General features: G+C 39.7%; 1 protein-coding gene across 1 annotated transcript in view; it reads left to right on the top strand.

Moving 5' to 3' along the window:
* The window catches only part of LOC145414397 (uncharacterized), a 321,717-nt gene that overhangs the window by 254,048 nt on the left and 52,109 nt on the right, over positions 1-15,560 (top strand). Inside the window, exons 31-33 of the mRNA XM_080283937.1 lie at positions 1,253-1,750; positions 3,764-5,407; positions 12,132-12,239. Coding sequence (XP_080140063.1) covers positions 1,253-1,750; positions 3,764-5,407; positions 12,132-12,239 — 2,250 coding nt within the window. The remainder of the gene's footprint in view (positions 1-1,252; positions 1,751-3,763; positions 5,408-12,131; positions 12,240-15,560) is intronic.

Below are 15,560 nucleotides of genomic sequence, written 5' to 3' on the forward strand. Positions count from 1 at the left end.
GGGTGTGACTGATGCTTTTCAAAATGGTGATGGCTACCTTTGCTTTCTTGAAAAGTATCATCACAATTCTTATGGTCTGCACATTGTGGTGGACAGAGCGAATGAGAGAGACATAAGAGTACATCTTTAGGCTGTAGATCACTCCCTTCACAAGCCAAATTTCATCTTAAGTACCAAAACCGTCAGACCCAGCAACACCAATTCTTAATATCCATGCTTCACAAATGCCCACCACATTACCAGGTGTACTAGACTGGTGTTGTAGATTAAGTTAAGTGTGAGTTAAAAGTTTCTGTGTATGACAAAAGTACTCTGTATATTAGTGGCGGTTTTTGAGGTCACCAGAAATTTTTGTAACTGTCAGTTGAATATGCTAACACCATGATAACTATATTGCTGGGGGTGTTGAAGTCTGATATGGTGATTGTATTATTGGTGATAAGTATGTAAAATTTTCATATTTATATTGGCAAATGTTGTGTGTAAAGCTTCAGTATGTGTCTGTATCAGCCAAATTTGTTTCTTAGCACATTATGTGTTGAATCTGTTCTTTCAGTTAGAAGGATTTTTTTTTTTTTTTAATCATTGTGAAATCAGTATAATGTTGATATTTGTCTACCTTAGTTTTCAGTGTTTATAGATAGTGAAGTGCAAAATGACAGCCATGTTCAATTGAGGAATATGTAGAATTTATGATCTTGATTATATTTTATCACTGTATTAGCACATCAAGTTATTGTGTAGTAAGTAGAGTACGAGCAAATAATAGACTGTGGGCCATTTTTTTCCCCTGGTTACACTGAGTTGCACAATGTGATGTCATCTTTCATTAAAATTTATATCATTGTGTAGTATATTTAACTAACTCAGCTGTAAGCACAGATGCTTGATCTTGTACTGCAGTATAATGATGGGTGTAGAGTGGAATGTAATGATATATTTTATACACAGTTTCAGCAGAATATATAATTTATAATTTTATGCTACAACAAATTCTTTCCTATATATTGCCAACCCACTTGTTATGTGCTAGTGGTACTGTAGGTATTCAGTGCCTTACCATTAAATATCAGTGCCAGAGAGTTGCTTTCCCAGTGAATGAACATTAGTGAAATGAGTTAACTGTTTAATCAGTAATTGGAACACTGATTCATGCTCATTTGTCTAACATTCATTCATTGGATTTGTCAAACACGTGCCACTGAGATTCAATGATATGGCCCTGACTGTGACTGGTCCTGCCAACCTCCAGACAAGAGCCGGGAGCAGCGTGCTGTTGACTTATCCCCAACATATGAGAGTGAAGAGAAGAAATATGCTGGTGAGGAGAAGGCTGTAGCTGAGGAAAAAGTGAGTCGAGAGGAACCCAAGGAGCCAGATTTCTCTGCCATCACCGCAACATCCACTCCAATGAAGAAGGAAGAAGAGAAACCCAAGGAGAAGGATGAACCAGAGATCCAGCAAACCACAACAACCAAGACCGAGGTGCTGAAAGGCCCTGGTGACACCTCCATCACCACCACCACCACTGAGACTCGCTCCTTTACCACCGCTGATGACGGCTCAGTCCAAGAACACATTGTCGTTCATAAGCAGACCGCTGGCACTGTGGGCAGCAGCGAAGCAGACAAGATGAAGGCTGAGGAGGATAAGTCGGCCATCTTGCAGAAGTTGGGTGAGGAACTGGGCAAGCTGGATGAGAAGCTGGAGGAGAAATTCAAGGAGAAGAGAAAGACGGACAAACCAGAAGGTAAATTGTCTCATGAGTTTTGACCGGCTTTGGTCAGGTCAGGTCAGGTCAGGGCTTGATGGATTCTCCTGGAGAACTGTTAGTTCAGTTTGAGCGGCAAGAATTAAGCACGCACGCGCATCATTTCCCTCTCATTCCAGTAATCCTCCCATTCCCTTTGCGTATGGATTGATTCCTTGCCAAAATGCAGCTACCCCCCCCCAATTTTTTTCAAAATTGCTTGCTGTGTAAAGTATTCATAAGTTCACAAGTTTTTAGGCAAGATCAGGAGTGTTGTGAGTAGAATTATGGTTTCATGGTCAGTCCCAGATCCCTATATGATGATGCACCAGCTGTGTAGGGTCCGTAGTGTCAATGAACTGTCAGTGTAGCAGAATTGGTTTACAGTATTCATTTTGAATCATATGACCCTTTGGCTGAGATTATTGTGTGTACTGTAGTTCATATGTTTAGACTGATCTTGTCAGATGGCGTTGCATTTTTATGATAACCGAATTTATAAAGTTAGGTTAAAAAAAAAAAAAAAAAAAAAAAAAAAGCCAAGGGATCATGATGTTTCTGTGGGATTTGGGACAATTGTATGTCTGTGTATGTGTTATTGTATATTGAGGAATCATCTTAGAACTGTGGTGGTTGACACTTTTATTCTGATGACATGCTATTACATATGCAAGTTGTACATAAACCACACTACAGATATGAAGAGCTTGCAAGGCAGACATAAAGCCATAAACTGCTCACACAGTCACATGCATGGTATAAAGTGAAGATACCCAGATTTGCCCTACCATATAAAGCATGATTATGATACATCCAGAATAGTGAACATTTAATTTACATAGCTATTTTTCCATTCCAGTAGCTTTTCATATATTACCTTAAAAGTGATTTAGTAGATTTTTATTCTTCCATTCAGAGTAGAGATTCTTAAATTTTTGATTGTGTACCTCCTAATTTATTTCCAGTTCCAGATTTTTGTGTGTGTAGACTGTGTATCTTTTAGAACAGCTGTACCTATCTTATGATCACATCACACTTTGCATCACACAGTTAAGTTTTTGGGTGTGTAGGCTGTCCCTTGGCACACACTACAGAATTGTTCTTTTGTCTGTTTGTTTGTTTTGTCTGTTTGTTGGGTGTGATGTCACTGTGTGGGCTTGTCTTGCTCTGGGATTGTGTGTGTGTGTGTGTGTGTGTGTGTGTGTGTGTGTGTGTGTGTGGGGTGAAGGGATGTGTACATGGTATTTGATTGATGTGTATGTAACTGATGACTAAGTATTTGATTGCTGGTTATGAAGATAGATGGGTGAGTAGTGTTATGGATTGGGTGAATATGGATGTAAGTGGATCATAGTTTTGTATAGATGTTTTGGATATTTGCTGAGGGAATAGCAGGTTTGGAGATCATGAAGAGTAGATTGGAGGGAAAATAGTTATGAGCTGTGTTTGAAAAAAATGTGCTTATGTTTAGGCTTGTGTGGCGGAGCCAATTCCAGTGGCTAGAAATATGTGTAAGTAATTGTATGGCCCATTTTCACTGGGCATGCTGTTGTCAGCTTTCGAACACTCATACTTTCTCATTCCTGATTACAGGATTCTACCTTAGCCAGTCTTTAGGTAGGAAAAAAGAGTCAGGATGATGATGAGGTGATGTTGTTGAATGTGAAGGAATGGTCATATGGCTGTATAATGGACAGGTGTGAGAGCTTAAAAACCAGTCAGGATGACAATGATAATGATGTTGATGGTGATGATTATGAAGGAATTATTTTGAGGACATGTAAGGGAAGGTGTAAGAGTTTAAAAAGGGACAAATGAAGATGAGGTTTATGAATGTAAAGGAATGTTGTGTGGATGTGCAGTGAGAAGGTGCAAGAGTTTAGAAAAAGTCATGATGATGATGATGATGAATGTGAAGGAATGAGTATGTGGGTGTGTAATGGAAAGGTGTAAGAACTTCTGTATCATGTCCACTCCGCTTACCTTGGCACTTGTTGTTGCACTCGACTGTAGCGGAGAAATTGGAGGAGGTGGAGGGTGTGAAGGAAGAGGCGGTGGTGGCTCAGAAGCGAGAGGGCCAGGTTCATGCCACCTCTCAGGTTGTGGTGGAGCACGAACCTCCGTCACTGCCCTCTCCTGTTATCCACGACACTACTGCACCTCCTCTGCACACGATTGATGTTGCACCTCACCATGATGTCACTGAGGCACATCACTTGGACATTACTGAGGCACCTGCTTTGGACACCAGTGAGGCACCTGCTTCTGACACTGCTGAAGACTCTCCTTTTGAAATCATCGAGGCTCCAGCTTTTGACACCAGCAAGGCACCTGCTTTTGACACCAGTGAGACACCTGCTCTTGAAGTCTGCTATGAACCTCCTCCTGAAATCACCAAGACATCCACTGTTGTGACTAGTGAGGTGTCTGACATTGAGACCATTGAGGCACCTACTATGGAAGTCTGTTTTGTACCTGCTCCTGTAACCACTGTGACACTCGCTGATGAGACTAGCGAGGTGTCTGATTTTGAGACCACTGAGACACCAGCTCTTGAGACCAGTGAGGTGTCTGCTTTTGAGACCAGTGAGATACCAGCTCTTGAGACCAGTGAGGCACCTGCTGTTGAGACCAGTGAGGTACCTGCTTTTAAGACCAGTGAGGCACCTGCTTTTGAGACCATTGAGGCACCTGCTTTTGAGACCAGTGATGCACCTGCTTTTGAGACCAGTGAGGTACCTGCTTTTGAGACCAGTGAGGCACCTGCTGTTGAGACCGGTGAGGTGCCTGTAAAGGAAGCGGATATGGCACCTGGTATGGAGAGCACTGAAGCACCTCCCATTGAAGTCTGCCTTGCACCAGTTGAATCCACTGAAGTAACTGTTGTCAAAACCAGCGAGGCACCAGCTTCTGAGATCACTGAAACACCTGCAGTGGAAACCTGTTTGGAACCTGATGAGGCAGTCATTGTTCAAACTACAGAGGTATCTGCATTTGAGACCAGTGAGGTACCTGAAGAGGAAAGTGGTGTGGCAGCTCTTATAGATACCAGTGAAGTACCAGTACCTGGTGTTGAGACCAGCGAGCCATCTTATGATGCCACTGAGGACACAGATTTTGAACTCGTTGAGGCAAAAGATGTCGATATGTTCACTGGCGTTGATGTTGCACCTCACCGTGACGTCAGTAAAGCACCTGCTGCTGACGTCACTGAAGCACCTGTAGACATCATGGAGGAGGCTGGTGCTTTGGACATCACTGAGGCACCTTCTTCTCCCACTGGTGTCTCATCTGATTTAACACCTGCACCCTACACTTCTGAGGACATTTCTGAGCCCACTGCCACTCCAGTTGTTGCCGTGCCTTGTGAGGGCGAGGCACCTTCCACCATCACTATCAGCACTGATGTATCTGCACCAGATTCTGTAGAGGAGTTACTTGGGGACACCACTGTCACGACTGATATTGCACCCCCCTCAGATGACACTACCACCATAGCAGCACTTCCAACAGACACTGCTGCTACTGATGGTATCCCCACATCTGACATCATTACCACTGTTGATGTCCTTCCCTCTGATGCCACCATCCCTGATGTTGCACCCTCTGATTCCTCCACCACCATCATCACAACCACAACTGTCAACACCACCCCAGGTAGAACTGAAATGATGCCAATTAATATGTTGCTTGACACTTGACAGAAGAGTAAGGGAGGACTGTTGGTTGTGGTGAGGAGATGGAGCATATGTACAATAAAGGTAACAAAGCAGTTCTATGTGCTGGAGGACAATGAACTAATGTTAATCATACTCAGGCTTGATCTAGTCCAGTACAGTACCGGTACAAGCATTCATAATATGTTGTATCACCTTAATGTTCATGAGAATACTTTAGTTTTGAACAGTGTTAATAATCAGAAATTCCTCTGATGATTATGAGAGTTTTGTCTGCTGATTATAGTTCAGAGGATAATAAGTCTTAGCATTTAGAAAATTACAGCCAGTAGTGATGTAGCATAAAATTACAGCCAGTAGTGATGTAACATAATACCTAAATATTATTTTTTATACCATGTATTTTCTTCATAATCTTTTACCACCAACCATCAGTCCTCCTTTAAACTACAAGTCAAGAATGGTAAACATATTATTGGTGAGACTGTCTCTAACACAGTCTCCTCTCCACACCTGGTCAACTCTTACATTTATGTCGCCATTCTCTTCACTTCACCTGACCTGGGCGTACCTTCATCTTGCACCTGGGTGGCCTGAAGATGGAACAAAACTGGCTACCACTGCTAACAAATACTCACTGTGGGAACTAACCGAGGGCCTCACCTTCCTCTCACCAGCACTCCTCAGTCTTTCTAGGTGGTTCCTGTTTCACTGGCTAACTTTTCTCTTGGATGAGTGTGTGAGTGTGAAATGAGAGACAGACTAGGCGATGTATTTTTTCATACAAAAATTCATAGTGGATGGTACATGAACAGAATTAGTTATTGCCTAGGAAGGACTTGGAGGAGATATGTGTGTGTGTGTGTGTGTGTGTGTGTGTGTGTGTGAAATACCAAATACCCATGTTTACTTATGCATTAAGTGGTATGTTTTATATCAGTAGAGAATGAGATAGGAAACTAAGTACTATATTTTAAAAATATAGGATTGGATAGTTAAATTGATGTATGTGTAGAGGTAGAACTTTCTCTCTGCAAGTGAGAGTAACTTCAGGTATAGAAATGCTGTTTATAATTTGGCTAGGTTATGAGAGGGTAAAAGTGCAAATTAATTTTATTTTGAATTAACAGTCTAAGTCGAATATGCTTTTATCATCAAAACCCATTACACTTTAGGTTGCTTTGTATGCTTATACTGTATCATCAAAACCTTTTCTCCTGATTGGGCCACTTCTTCCACAATTGGATTAAGTGCATTTTTGTTTAATTTCACCTGTCTCCTAGATCAGTTGATTGTCTTGGGTGACCTTTGTTGTGTCTGAGCCTAGGCTAGTGTCATTTAGTCTTGTATCACTGATGATTCTACAACAATACTGAGTGCACCTGTCTTATTTTATTTTATGGATACTTCAGAACATTTTTTCATGTAAGCTCACTAAAATGGATTAATTTTCATATCTTTGATGTAGATGAGGGATGACATGATTTGTTTAAAGATACAGTAATACAAGCAGTAAATGCAGCACATTGGTGTTCTCACATAAGCACGTTTTTCTTTTACTTAAACATACGACTTGGTTATGCTATGTTGCCTTTTTGTGACATATAATTTCTCTCACAGAACCAAATTGATATAAACATGTCAGCACCATCATAGTTCAGCACAGTTACTCTTTTTCACAGTAGATCAGTGTATAAGGACAAAACTAAGATGAATTTTTTGTTAACATGCTTGACCTTAATGTGTTTGTTGTAAAAACAAAAATAAGCAAACATTTATATTTTGTTTGGAGATGATATTTCTTCATGTAGAATAATTTAGGATTTTTTTTTTGGGGGGAGGAGGAAAAATATCAGTTGCCATAAAAAAGAATAGTCCTGTATCATTTAGGTGGGATTTACATGTGAAGTTTCCTTTATAAAGAATAGTCATGTGTCATATAGATTGGATACTATAGGTGATAATTCAGGCATTTTTTATGACATGCTGAGCATGAGGAGAGTGTCATTGACATGTCAGTGAATTGTGGTGGCTCAGCAGATGGAGGCCAGCTCAGACACAAGAAACACAGAGGATTAAGACCTGTATCCTAAGTGTCATAAGAGACATCACAGTACCTGTTCTCTTGTAATTTATTTTGCATATTTAACTGTAACATTGTCTCATAATGTTTGTATGTCCTTTTAATATTGACATAGTTGACATCAGTTGTAATAGCAAGAGGATTTTGAGATGTACTGTGTAGAATGAGTCACAAGGAAAGAGGTGTTGTGTGTCCAAGGCCACTTAGAATTCAGTCATAAAAAATTTTAAGTTGGAAAGCAGGGGGTTATTTGAATGAACATCATGTCAGGAGATGGTAGAGATAGGAAGCAGGGTTGTGATGAGTGAATGAGTGCTGAGTCTTGGATGGTCACATGTAACATACTCTAACACTGGTGGGTGATGATGTTTCCAGTTTCAATAATGATGAGCACTCTCCTTCTGGTAGGTTTTTGGTGATGCCAGTGTTTCGTACATACAGAACTTAAACTACTTTGTGTACATGTCAGCATGACTGCTCGATTACACTGCTTTTTAAACCTTTTAATACATACACCTTCTATCTTACCTCTTATAATACAGTTCTTGTGAATGCTATTGTATTTGCATGAACCCTTTGACCTTAATATGCATGAACTGTTTTCCCAAAGCTCCAGTGTGGTACAAATGAACTGGTAAGATTTCATCCTGAAGCTTTGTGCTGGGGAGAGGGGCTTCCACCCACCTATTGCTACTGCCTCTCATTACCTCAGTGAATGTAATGTGGAGACCGAGTGCAGTCTGCTCTTGTCTCTGGTTGTTTGGTGTCAGTATTGGTGTTTTACTTGAGCCTTTTCCTCTTATGTTTCCAGCTCTCTCTATTGTTATGATGAATTGTTTGTTAATTTTTTTTTACATCTAAGTCATGATTTTCTCCATCTGAGTGTTTTTCTCAGTATTCATATTTAACAATATTTTGTTTTCTAGGACTGTTAATTGAGCTACTTTGTACAAAGTGAGTCATGTAATTGTTAGGAATTTTACTAATAAGTGATAACACTAGTAGCAGAATAGGCTGTGAGTTATTACATTTTATGTTAAAAATGAAGAAGATAGCCACAAGTAACAGATAGTTAATGAAGCAACTTTTGTTTGTGCATTTTACTGTTGAAGGGGAATTTAAATTAATTTGTTTTGAACCTAGAAGACGTATATAACATATGAGAGACTGACTTTCGGAGCTTTGCATATCCCTGCATGAATATTCCTTTGTACTTGCTGTCCAAGCAAATAAGGAAGCACTGATGACGAAATATGTGTAACTGGCTTAACCCACATCTCTTGTCGACCTTTTTCAGTATGAGAGCACTTAGTTTTGTAATTTGCAGTTCATATTAACCAGTGACTTTACTAGGTCTGCCATAGGTTACTGGAACACCTTGGAGGCCAGTTTATATGTTAGAATATAAAGAGTCGGGCTGTGTCTGTGGTGGCCTCACTTGAACCTAATCTAGGGCAGGTGGAAAGGCACGAGCTCAAGGAAGCCCCAAGCATGCTTCCCCCCACACCCTTCATAATGGGATTATGGCAGAGGAAGTGACCTCAATCCCCACCCCAAATGCAATTATGTAGTTGAGGTGGGACTTGTGCTTCAGGGGTCCTCAAGACTCACCGGTACAAGTTGTCATATCACATAAAAGAGATGATTTGATAGTGCATCACTTGTGTAAGGAGCCAGGTATGGCATAGTTACTAGTGTTAATGGATTTTTTAAAATGATGTGATATGAAGTCTGTGTATGTTCACTATTATGTAATTTTGTTAATGAGGAAGGAATCAGAGTAGGGTGCTAGAGATAATGGTATTGTATAATGTATATGGAGAAATTTACGCCTCATAAAGAATGTCAAAAAATGGGGCCAGTGATCACTTACGTACTCTGTTTTATCCAGGCTATTCCAAATTGATTTAATTTAGCTTAGGAGTGACAGCTGTGCCTCAGAGAATTAACAAAACTATCTCATTAACCCTTTCAGGACTACTGACTACATAGTGTTTTATTCAGGTTACTGCCATACTGTTTTATTCAGATTAAGAGTAAACACTAGATCTCAAAAGGATAAAAGTTACATAAGTCACAATTCTGGTGTAGTATGTTACTGTACTTTTTAAAACACCATCACTAATTGGAAGATGTTTATTTACTCTCCGTCTGTCAATTGCCAGACGCCTTAATTCCATGAGGGGTGGCCACAAACAAATCACCTCCATGTCGCCCTGTCCCTCGCCATTTCACTGCCCTCCCCCCAGCTCACATCCCCCTCTCTAGTATACCACTTCACTCCATCCCTCCATCTCATCCTCGGCCTCCCCCTCCCTCTCCTCCTCTCCGCCTCACTCACATACACTTTCCTCGTTAGTCTCTCACTCTCCATCCTCTCCACCTCACTCACATACACTTTCCTTGTTAGTCTCTCACTCTCCATCCTCTCGTTATGGCCAAACCACCTCAGTGTATTTCTCCTAACGCTTTATATCACATCCACATCAGTGCTCCTTCACTTCCTCATTTGTCAGTCTCTCTCTCCTTGCAACTCCACATGCTTCTCTCAGATAACTCATTTCCACTGTTCTCACTCTTGACTTGTGTCCTTCCAACACGGTCCAAGCTTCACTTCCATACGTTAGAGTTGTTATTTCATTACTATCATACAGTGAATTTTTTACGTCCATCCTTATTTCCTTATTTATTATCATTGCTTTCAAAGAACCAGCAACCTTTCATCCTCTAAACTTCCATCCTTACTCATCACACTTATATGCACTGACATTTTCCATTTCCTTATCGTCTAGCCTCACTGTACATTCAGTGACTTCATTTCTTTCGAAGACCATCACTTTACTCTTCCCTACATTCACCTTTAGATTCCGTTTCTTACACACTCTCCCAGATTCATTCACCAAGCCTTGCAGCTCCCCCTTGTCTTCACTTAACAATACAGTATTATCTGCAAACAACAGTACAGTGAGTTTCCAAACGCTGCCCTCTCTCATTAGGGCCACTGCAGCATCCACTGCCCTGCCTTGTACTGTATATCTTTTATAACCCCATCCATATACAGATTGAGCAGCCTTGGAGGCATAACATTCTTGTTTCAGTCCAACTTTTAGATAGAAAAATTCACTCAGTTCATTATCCATACACACTGCAGCCTTAGCACCCTCATACATACTCTTCACGGCATTCAACAACTTCCCATTTACTCCATATATTCATAATATTTTCCACAGTCCTTGTCTGTCCACTCTGTCATATGCTTTCTTCAAATCCATGTAGGCTGCATACAACTTCTTTCCCTTCTCTGGAAACTTTTTCACTAAAGACCTAAGGATGAATATCTGATCTACACAACCTCTTCCTTTATTCACAAGTAGGAAAAATATTTTGAAACTTATTTATCTTGGACTTACTCATTTAGAAATGGACTGATAATTATTAAGAGGCAGATTCTTCTGTAGCCATGCCATATCCCTTGCTTAACTTTACTGTTAGTGATTATTATTAGCCATGCTAGTATAGCATTAAGTTAACGTTGAAATTGTATATTTACTGTACCTCTATCCATTTACGTAATTATGAAATTGGAATTTAACGTTGTGGTAGGTGGCGGTGACCATCATCCCCTCACTTGATGTAGTGCTGCCTACTTCTTCCTTAGCCTTTATCATTCCTTTTCTTTGCCTGCCCTCCTAACTTCCTATTTTTCCCATCTTTCCTGTCACTTCTTATTGCTTTTCTTTCCTTTACAGGTGGCTTTGCATTGAGTGACAAGCCAAATGGTTTCCTGTAAGCCAAGAAACCATTTATAACACTGGATTGTAACCATATAACCAAACCATACGTGCTCCCTATGTGTCAACAAGTGGGTTGGTGGAGGGTTAGTGCCCCTCCCCGTAAAACAAATAACTCAAAGCCAAATGGCCACCCCTTACGGGATTATGGCGTCTGGCAATAGATAGATAGATAGAATTTAACATTCAGCTAGCTATACACTTACCCACATCCTGTGTTGCATACATTTGTTAGATCATGTACTGCTAGTTTCTGATAGTCTTATAGATAGAGATATGTAGAGCAAAGCAGCTAGGTATTACTTTTGTTAGCCGTGGTAGTTAACAGGCTCCTCCTTTTAATACCTTAGTGGTTTGAATATGCATATAAGGATTTAATGCTAATTTATTTCCGTTTAACATTTCCTAATTTTGCTATTCCCACATTTAATTTTTTCTTTTTCTGCACTTTAAACTTACTAATCTTGTATTTAACATTTTAAATTTGTCTAGCTCTTATGATATAAAAGTGATGTGTTGTTTCTTGTTTTAAACCATCATAAAGTATTGTTTTCTAAATGAAGTATTCACTCATTTTTAAGCATGTAAACCTGTTTGCATATAATGTTATTTGCATTTTGAGGAACTTAGCTGCAGTTTTGTTGAAAATGACCTTAAAAGTTTGTGGTTAACACAGTATACCATTGAGTAACATTACTTATTCTTTATAGAAGTTAAACTAATACATGTAACAGCTTTAATATTCAGCCACTTTAATGTAAACCAATCTAATTCAGCCACCCTTATTTCACCTAACTTGGCCCAACCTAACCTGGGCCCACCTCCAACAGATGGTTTCACTCAGACGTCTGTAGAGACCCGGCAGACGACCTCTACCAGGGGCCCCACTGAAGTGTTCCCAGAAGGTGGTGATCTTTCTGCACAGCCGGTGACACAAGGTATGTGTATCTCAAGACAGAATTAGTGGACAAAAGTTTAGGTACCCAGTGGAGGAGAGAGGAGCTAAGATACAAGGAAAGAGATGAATGAAGATGTACGAAGAAAGATGTGCAGAGGTGTTGAATGAGATACAAAGATATAGAAAGAAGAAAGGCTCAAGTTACAGAATGTAACAGGAGCAGAACTGTAAAAGTATGTTCAAGGAAAGAACAAAGGCAGAGGAAAGTTTGGAGGAAAGATGTATGGACAGAGAGAGATGAAGGTGTAGGAGGAGAAAGGTAAACGGATAGGAAGAGAGATTTGTGAAAGCATGAGGAAAAATAAAAGAGGCATAAAGATTTTAATTGAGTGGGTAAAACTATGAAGAAAGAAAAAAGTACTGATTAAGGGGGGAGAAGTAAAGATCTAAAAAGAAAATGAGAGGAGAGAAAGCATAATAAGAGATAGGAGGGAAGATCTGAGAAGAGTCCAGAGGAGGAAATAAAAAGAGCTAGAAATTGGAAGAGAGAGGGGCAGAGAAAGCAGAGAGATCTAGGAGGAATTGGAGAGTTGGAAGGAATAGGAGGAGAATGGAAAGAGAGACAGAGTCCAAAGAGTGAAAGTTTAGAGTTTTAAAATTAAGAAAGGAGTAAAGCAATAAGTAAGATAAGAGAGATGTATTGTCAACCCAGCAGATTATAAAAAGGAGCAAATAGTGGAAAAAGTAAAACAGATTTGAGACTGGTAGCCCAGAGTTGAAAGGTGAGATAAAGAAATAAGTGGCATAAGCTTGAAACTTGTAGTACAGACAGTAGGAGAGAAAGTCTAGAAAGAAAGGGGTGGAGAAAAATAGGAGAGTAGAAAAAAAGAGGAGGAGGAGAAGGGAGTGGAGAAAATGGAATTACAGAGAGAAAATAAGGGAAGAAAAGAATGGAGGAGACGTGGGAGGATGAGGACTGGGGAGGAGTGGAGAGAGATGAGAGGATTAAGAAAAAATTGGAGAAGGAAGGAGTGGAGAGAAGTGGGAGGATAGATGAAATAAGGGAGGAAATGAGAGAAGAGAAGTAAGAGAACATAGAAAAAATTTGGGAGGAAAGACTGAGTGGGGAAGTGGGAGGATAGAGAGAAAATTGGGGAAGAAATAAGTGGAGAGAAATGGAATGATAGAGAAATTAGGGGAGAAAAAGAGGGGAGAGAAGTGGGAGGATTGAGAAAATGCCGAAGAGTAAAGGTAGGTGTTAGGCTTGGTTTTCAGAAATTGTAGCTTCAGAAATTTTTTTAAAGTTAATTGATTTTAAGTTTTTTTTTTTTTTTTTTTTTTTTTTTTTTTTAAACTATGAACTCCTCTCTCCTCTTACTTGTGGTGCTGTGACAACATTGGCTATATGTTCTTCATAGACAGTTATTTACACATCTTGTAGCAAGCACAGTACATATCCTGATTAGTTGAATAAGTATAAAAAGCTGAGTCGTTGGAGGAGAGGACTCAGATCACTAAAGAAATATATTTAACTATTATGATGTGGCAGACAAAATATTGATTTATTTTTATCTATTTATTTTTGTACATTATTTTGCTGTTGTACAGTTATTTCTTAGTTGTTTCTGTTCTGGTTCTCACACAACATGCTTTTTCTGCATTGACTCCTGGACTATAGTGCAAAAATTGCCTCTGTGCCTTTTGTTATTTTGATGTGTTGTGCATTAGTGGATAGTGTTGGTGCTTTGTCTTCATTTACTGCACCTTCAGTCTGTCATTCACCAGATGAAGCAACTGGGCATTGAGTTTAGTTAATTCACCATGACAGTGTAAGCAGTGGAGGGAGAAAAGCTGCACTCTGGATGCATCTGTGCAATCCATGGATTTGTTTTATTTTCATATCTTGATGAGGTTTTGCAAAGGGTCTGCTATTTCTTTGATTACCTCTCTTCCTCTTGTATTCCAAGATTCATCTGCCAGTTATCCATTAAAGCCAAATACAAGGAAGAACATGATGCAGTATTTGGATTCTTGGAAATAATCTCACTGATGTGTTATCACTGTGCAATTATATGAATGGAGTTGTCAGTAGGTGGACGTGAGTGGTATTGTCTTCCCAGGAAAACTGAATACTGTATGGTGTACTGTATATCAGTATTGGTATTTTGTTCATTATAATAAAAATATCTCCATCTGGAATCTAACATGAACTAGTCCAGGAAAATGAGTGAATGTTGTGTTCTGTCATGCTAAAGTGTGTGGATTTGTGTATGTGTAAAACTTTTTGCTGTGATGCCAAGTTAGTATGCAAAGAGAATAATAGAGTGTTAGTTTAATAACAGCTGTAGTTAAAATAACAACTAGAGATTTTGTTTGCAGGGTAATTGTAGTTTTAAACAAAGCACAAAACTTTTTAAATATATTGTTACATTTATCTTGTCCTGTGGGGTGGATAAAGAAGAGGAAGCAGGGAAGAGAGAAGTAGAGGAGGGTGGAGGGGAGATAGAACTGGGGGATAGGGGGATATGTGAGGAAAGGGAAAGTAGTAAAGGGAATGAATGATAACAGAGTAGTAGAAGACACCGAGAGAGAACCTGAGGGAGACTGGCAGAAAGAATGAAAAAAGATAGGGGAAACAGAGAAAGACATATGAAAGAGGATGGCAAAGAGAGTGGGAGAAGCAGAGAACAAGGATTAGAAGAACGGACGTCATTTGAGAGGCTTCTTCTCTTGGTCATGAGCTTGTATGAGGAAGGAAAAAAGAACAAAAGTGGATGAGAAAAAAATTATTGTAAATAAGGCATAGTTAATGGAGGGTGATAGAGATTGTGAATATTATAGAAAAATGTCCATGTCCATATGAGATTAGAATGATGACATTCACCTCCCTCTCAGGATGTGGCAAAGAAATCAGCACTGTCAAATATGGAAGAAATATATAAGTTCAGATTATTGATTTATTCATCTTTTGTATTACAGTTGGTAGTTTCCTTTTTGTATTAGCCTGTTCGTATTAAAATGAGAAGAGGAAGAAAGAACAAAGAAACCAGAGAAAGAGAAGGCAGGGAAGTGAGCTGTAAGAGGTAGGGAGAGTTAGGGAGGCTAAGGGTGGGAGTGGGTGGAGGTGAGAGGGGAGGGGGGAAGAGTGAGCAGTGTTTCTTGGTTCCTTGTGTCAGTCAGGATTCACTCTTACTGCGACTGACACTTCCACACCTGGCATTGCTCAGCTGTCAGTTTAAATTTATTTGAAGGACAGTGAGCATTAACATTAACTATTCCCTTATCATCATTTGCATGTGAGGGTTAGTGATTGTGCAGTGAACTGTTTAGGAAAGGCATATGTAGATATACGTAACCAAAC

This window comes from Coenobita brevimanus, chromosome 13 (assembly GCF_032717465.1).
Source record: "Coenobita brevimanus isolate Jiangsu-jjx chromosome 13, ASM3271746v2, whole genome shotgun sequence".
Classification (NCBI taxonomy): Eukaryota; Metazoa; Arthropoda; class Malacostraca; order Decapoda; family Coenobitidae; genus Coenobita; species Coenobita brevimanus.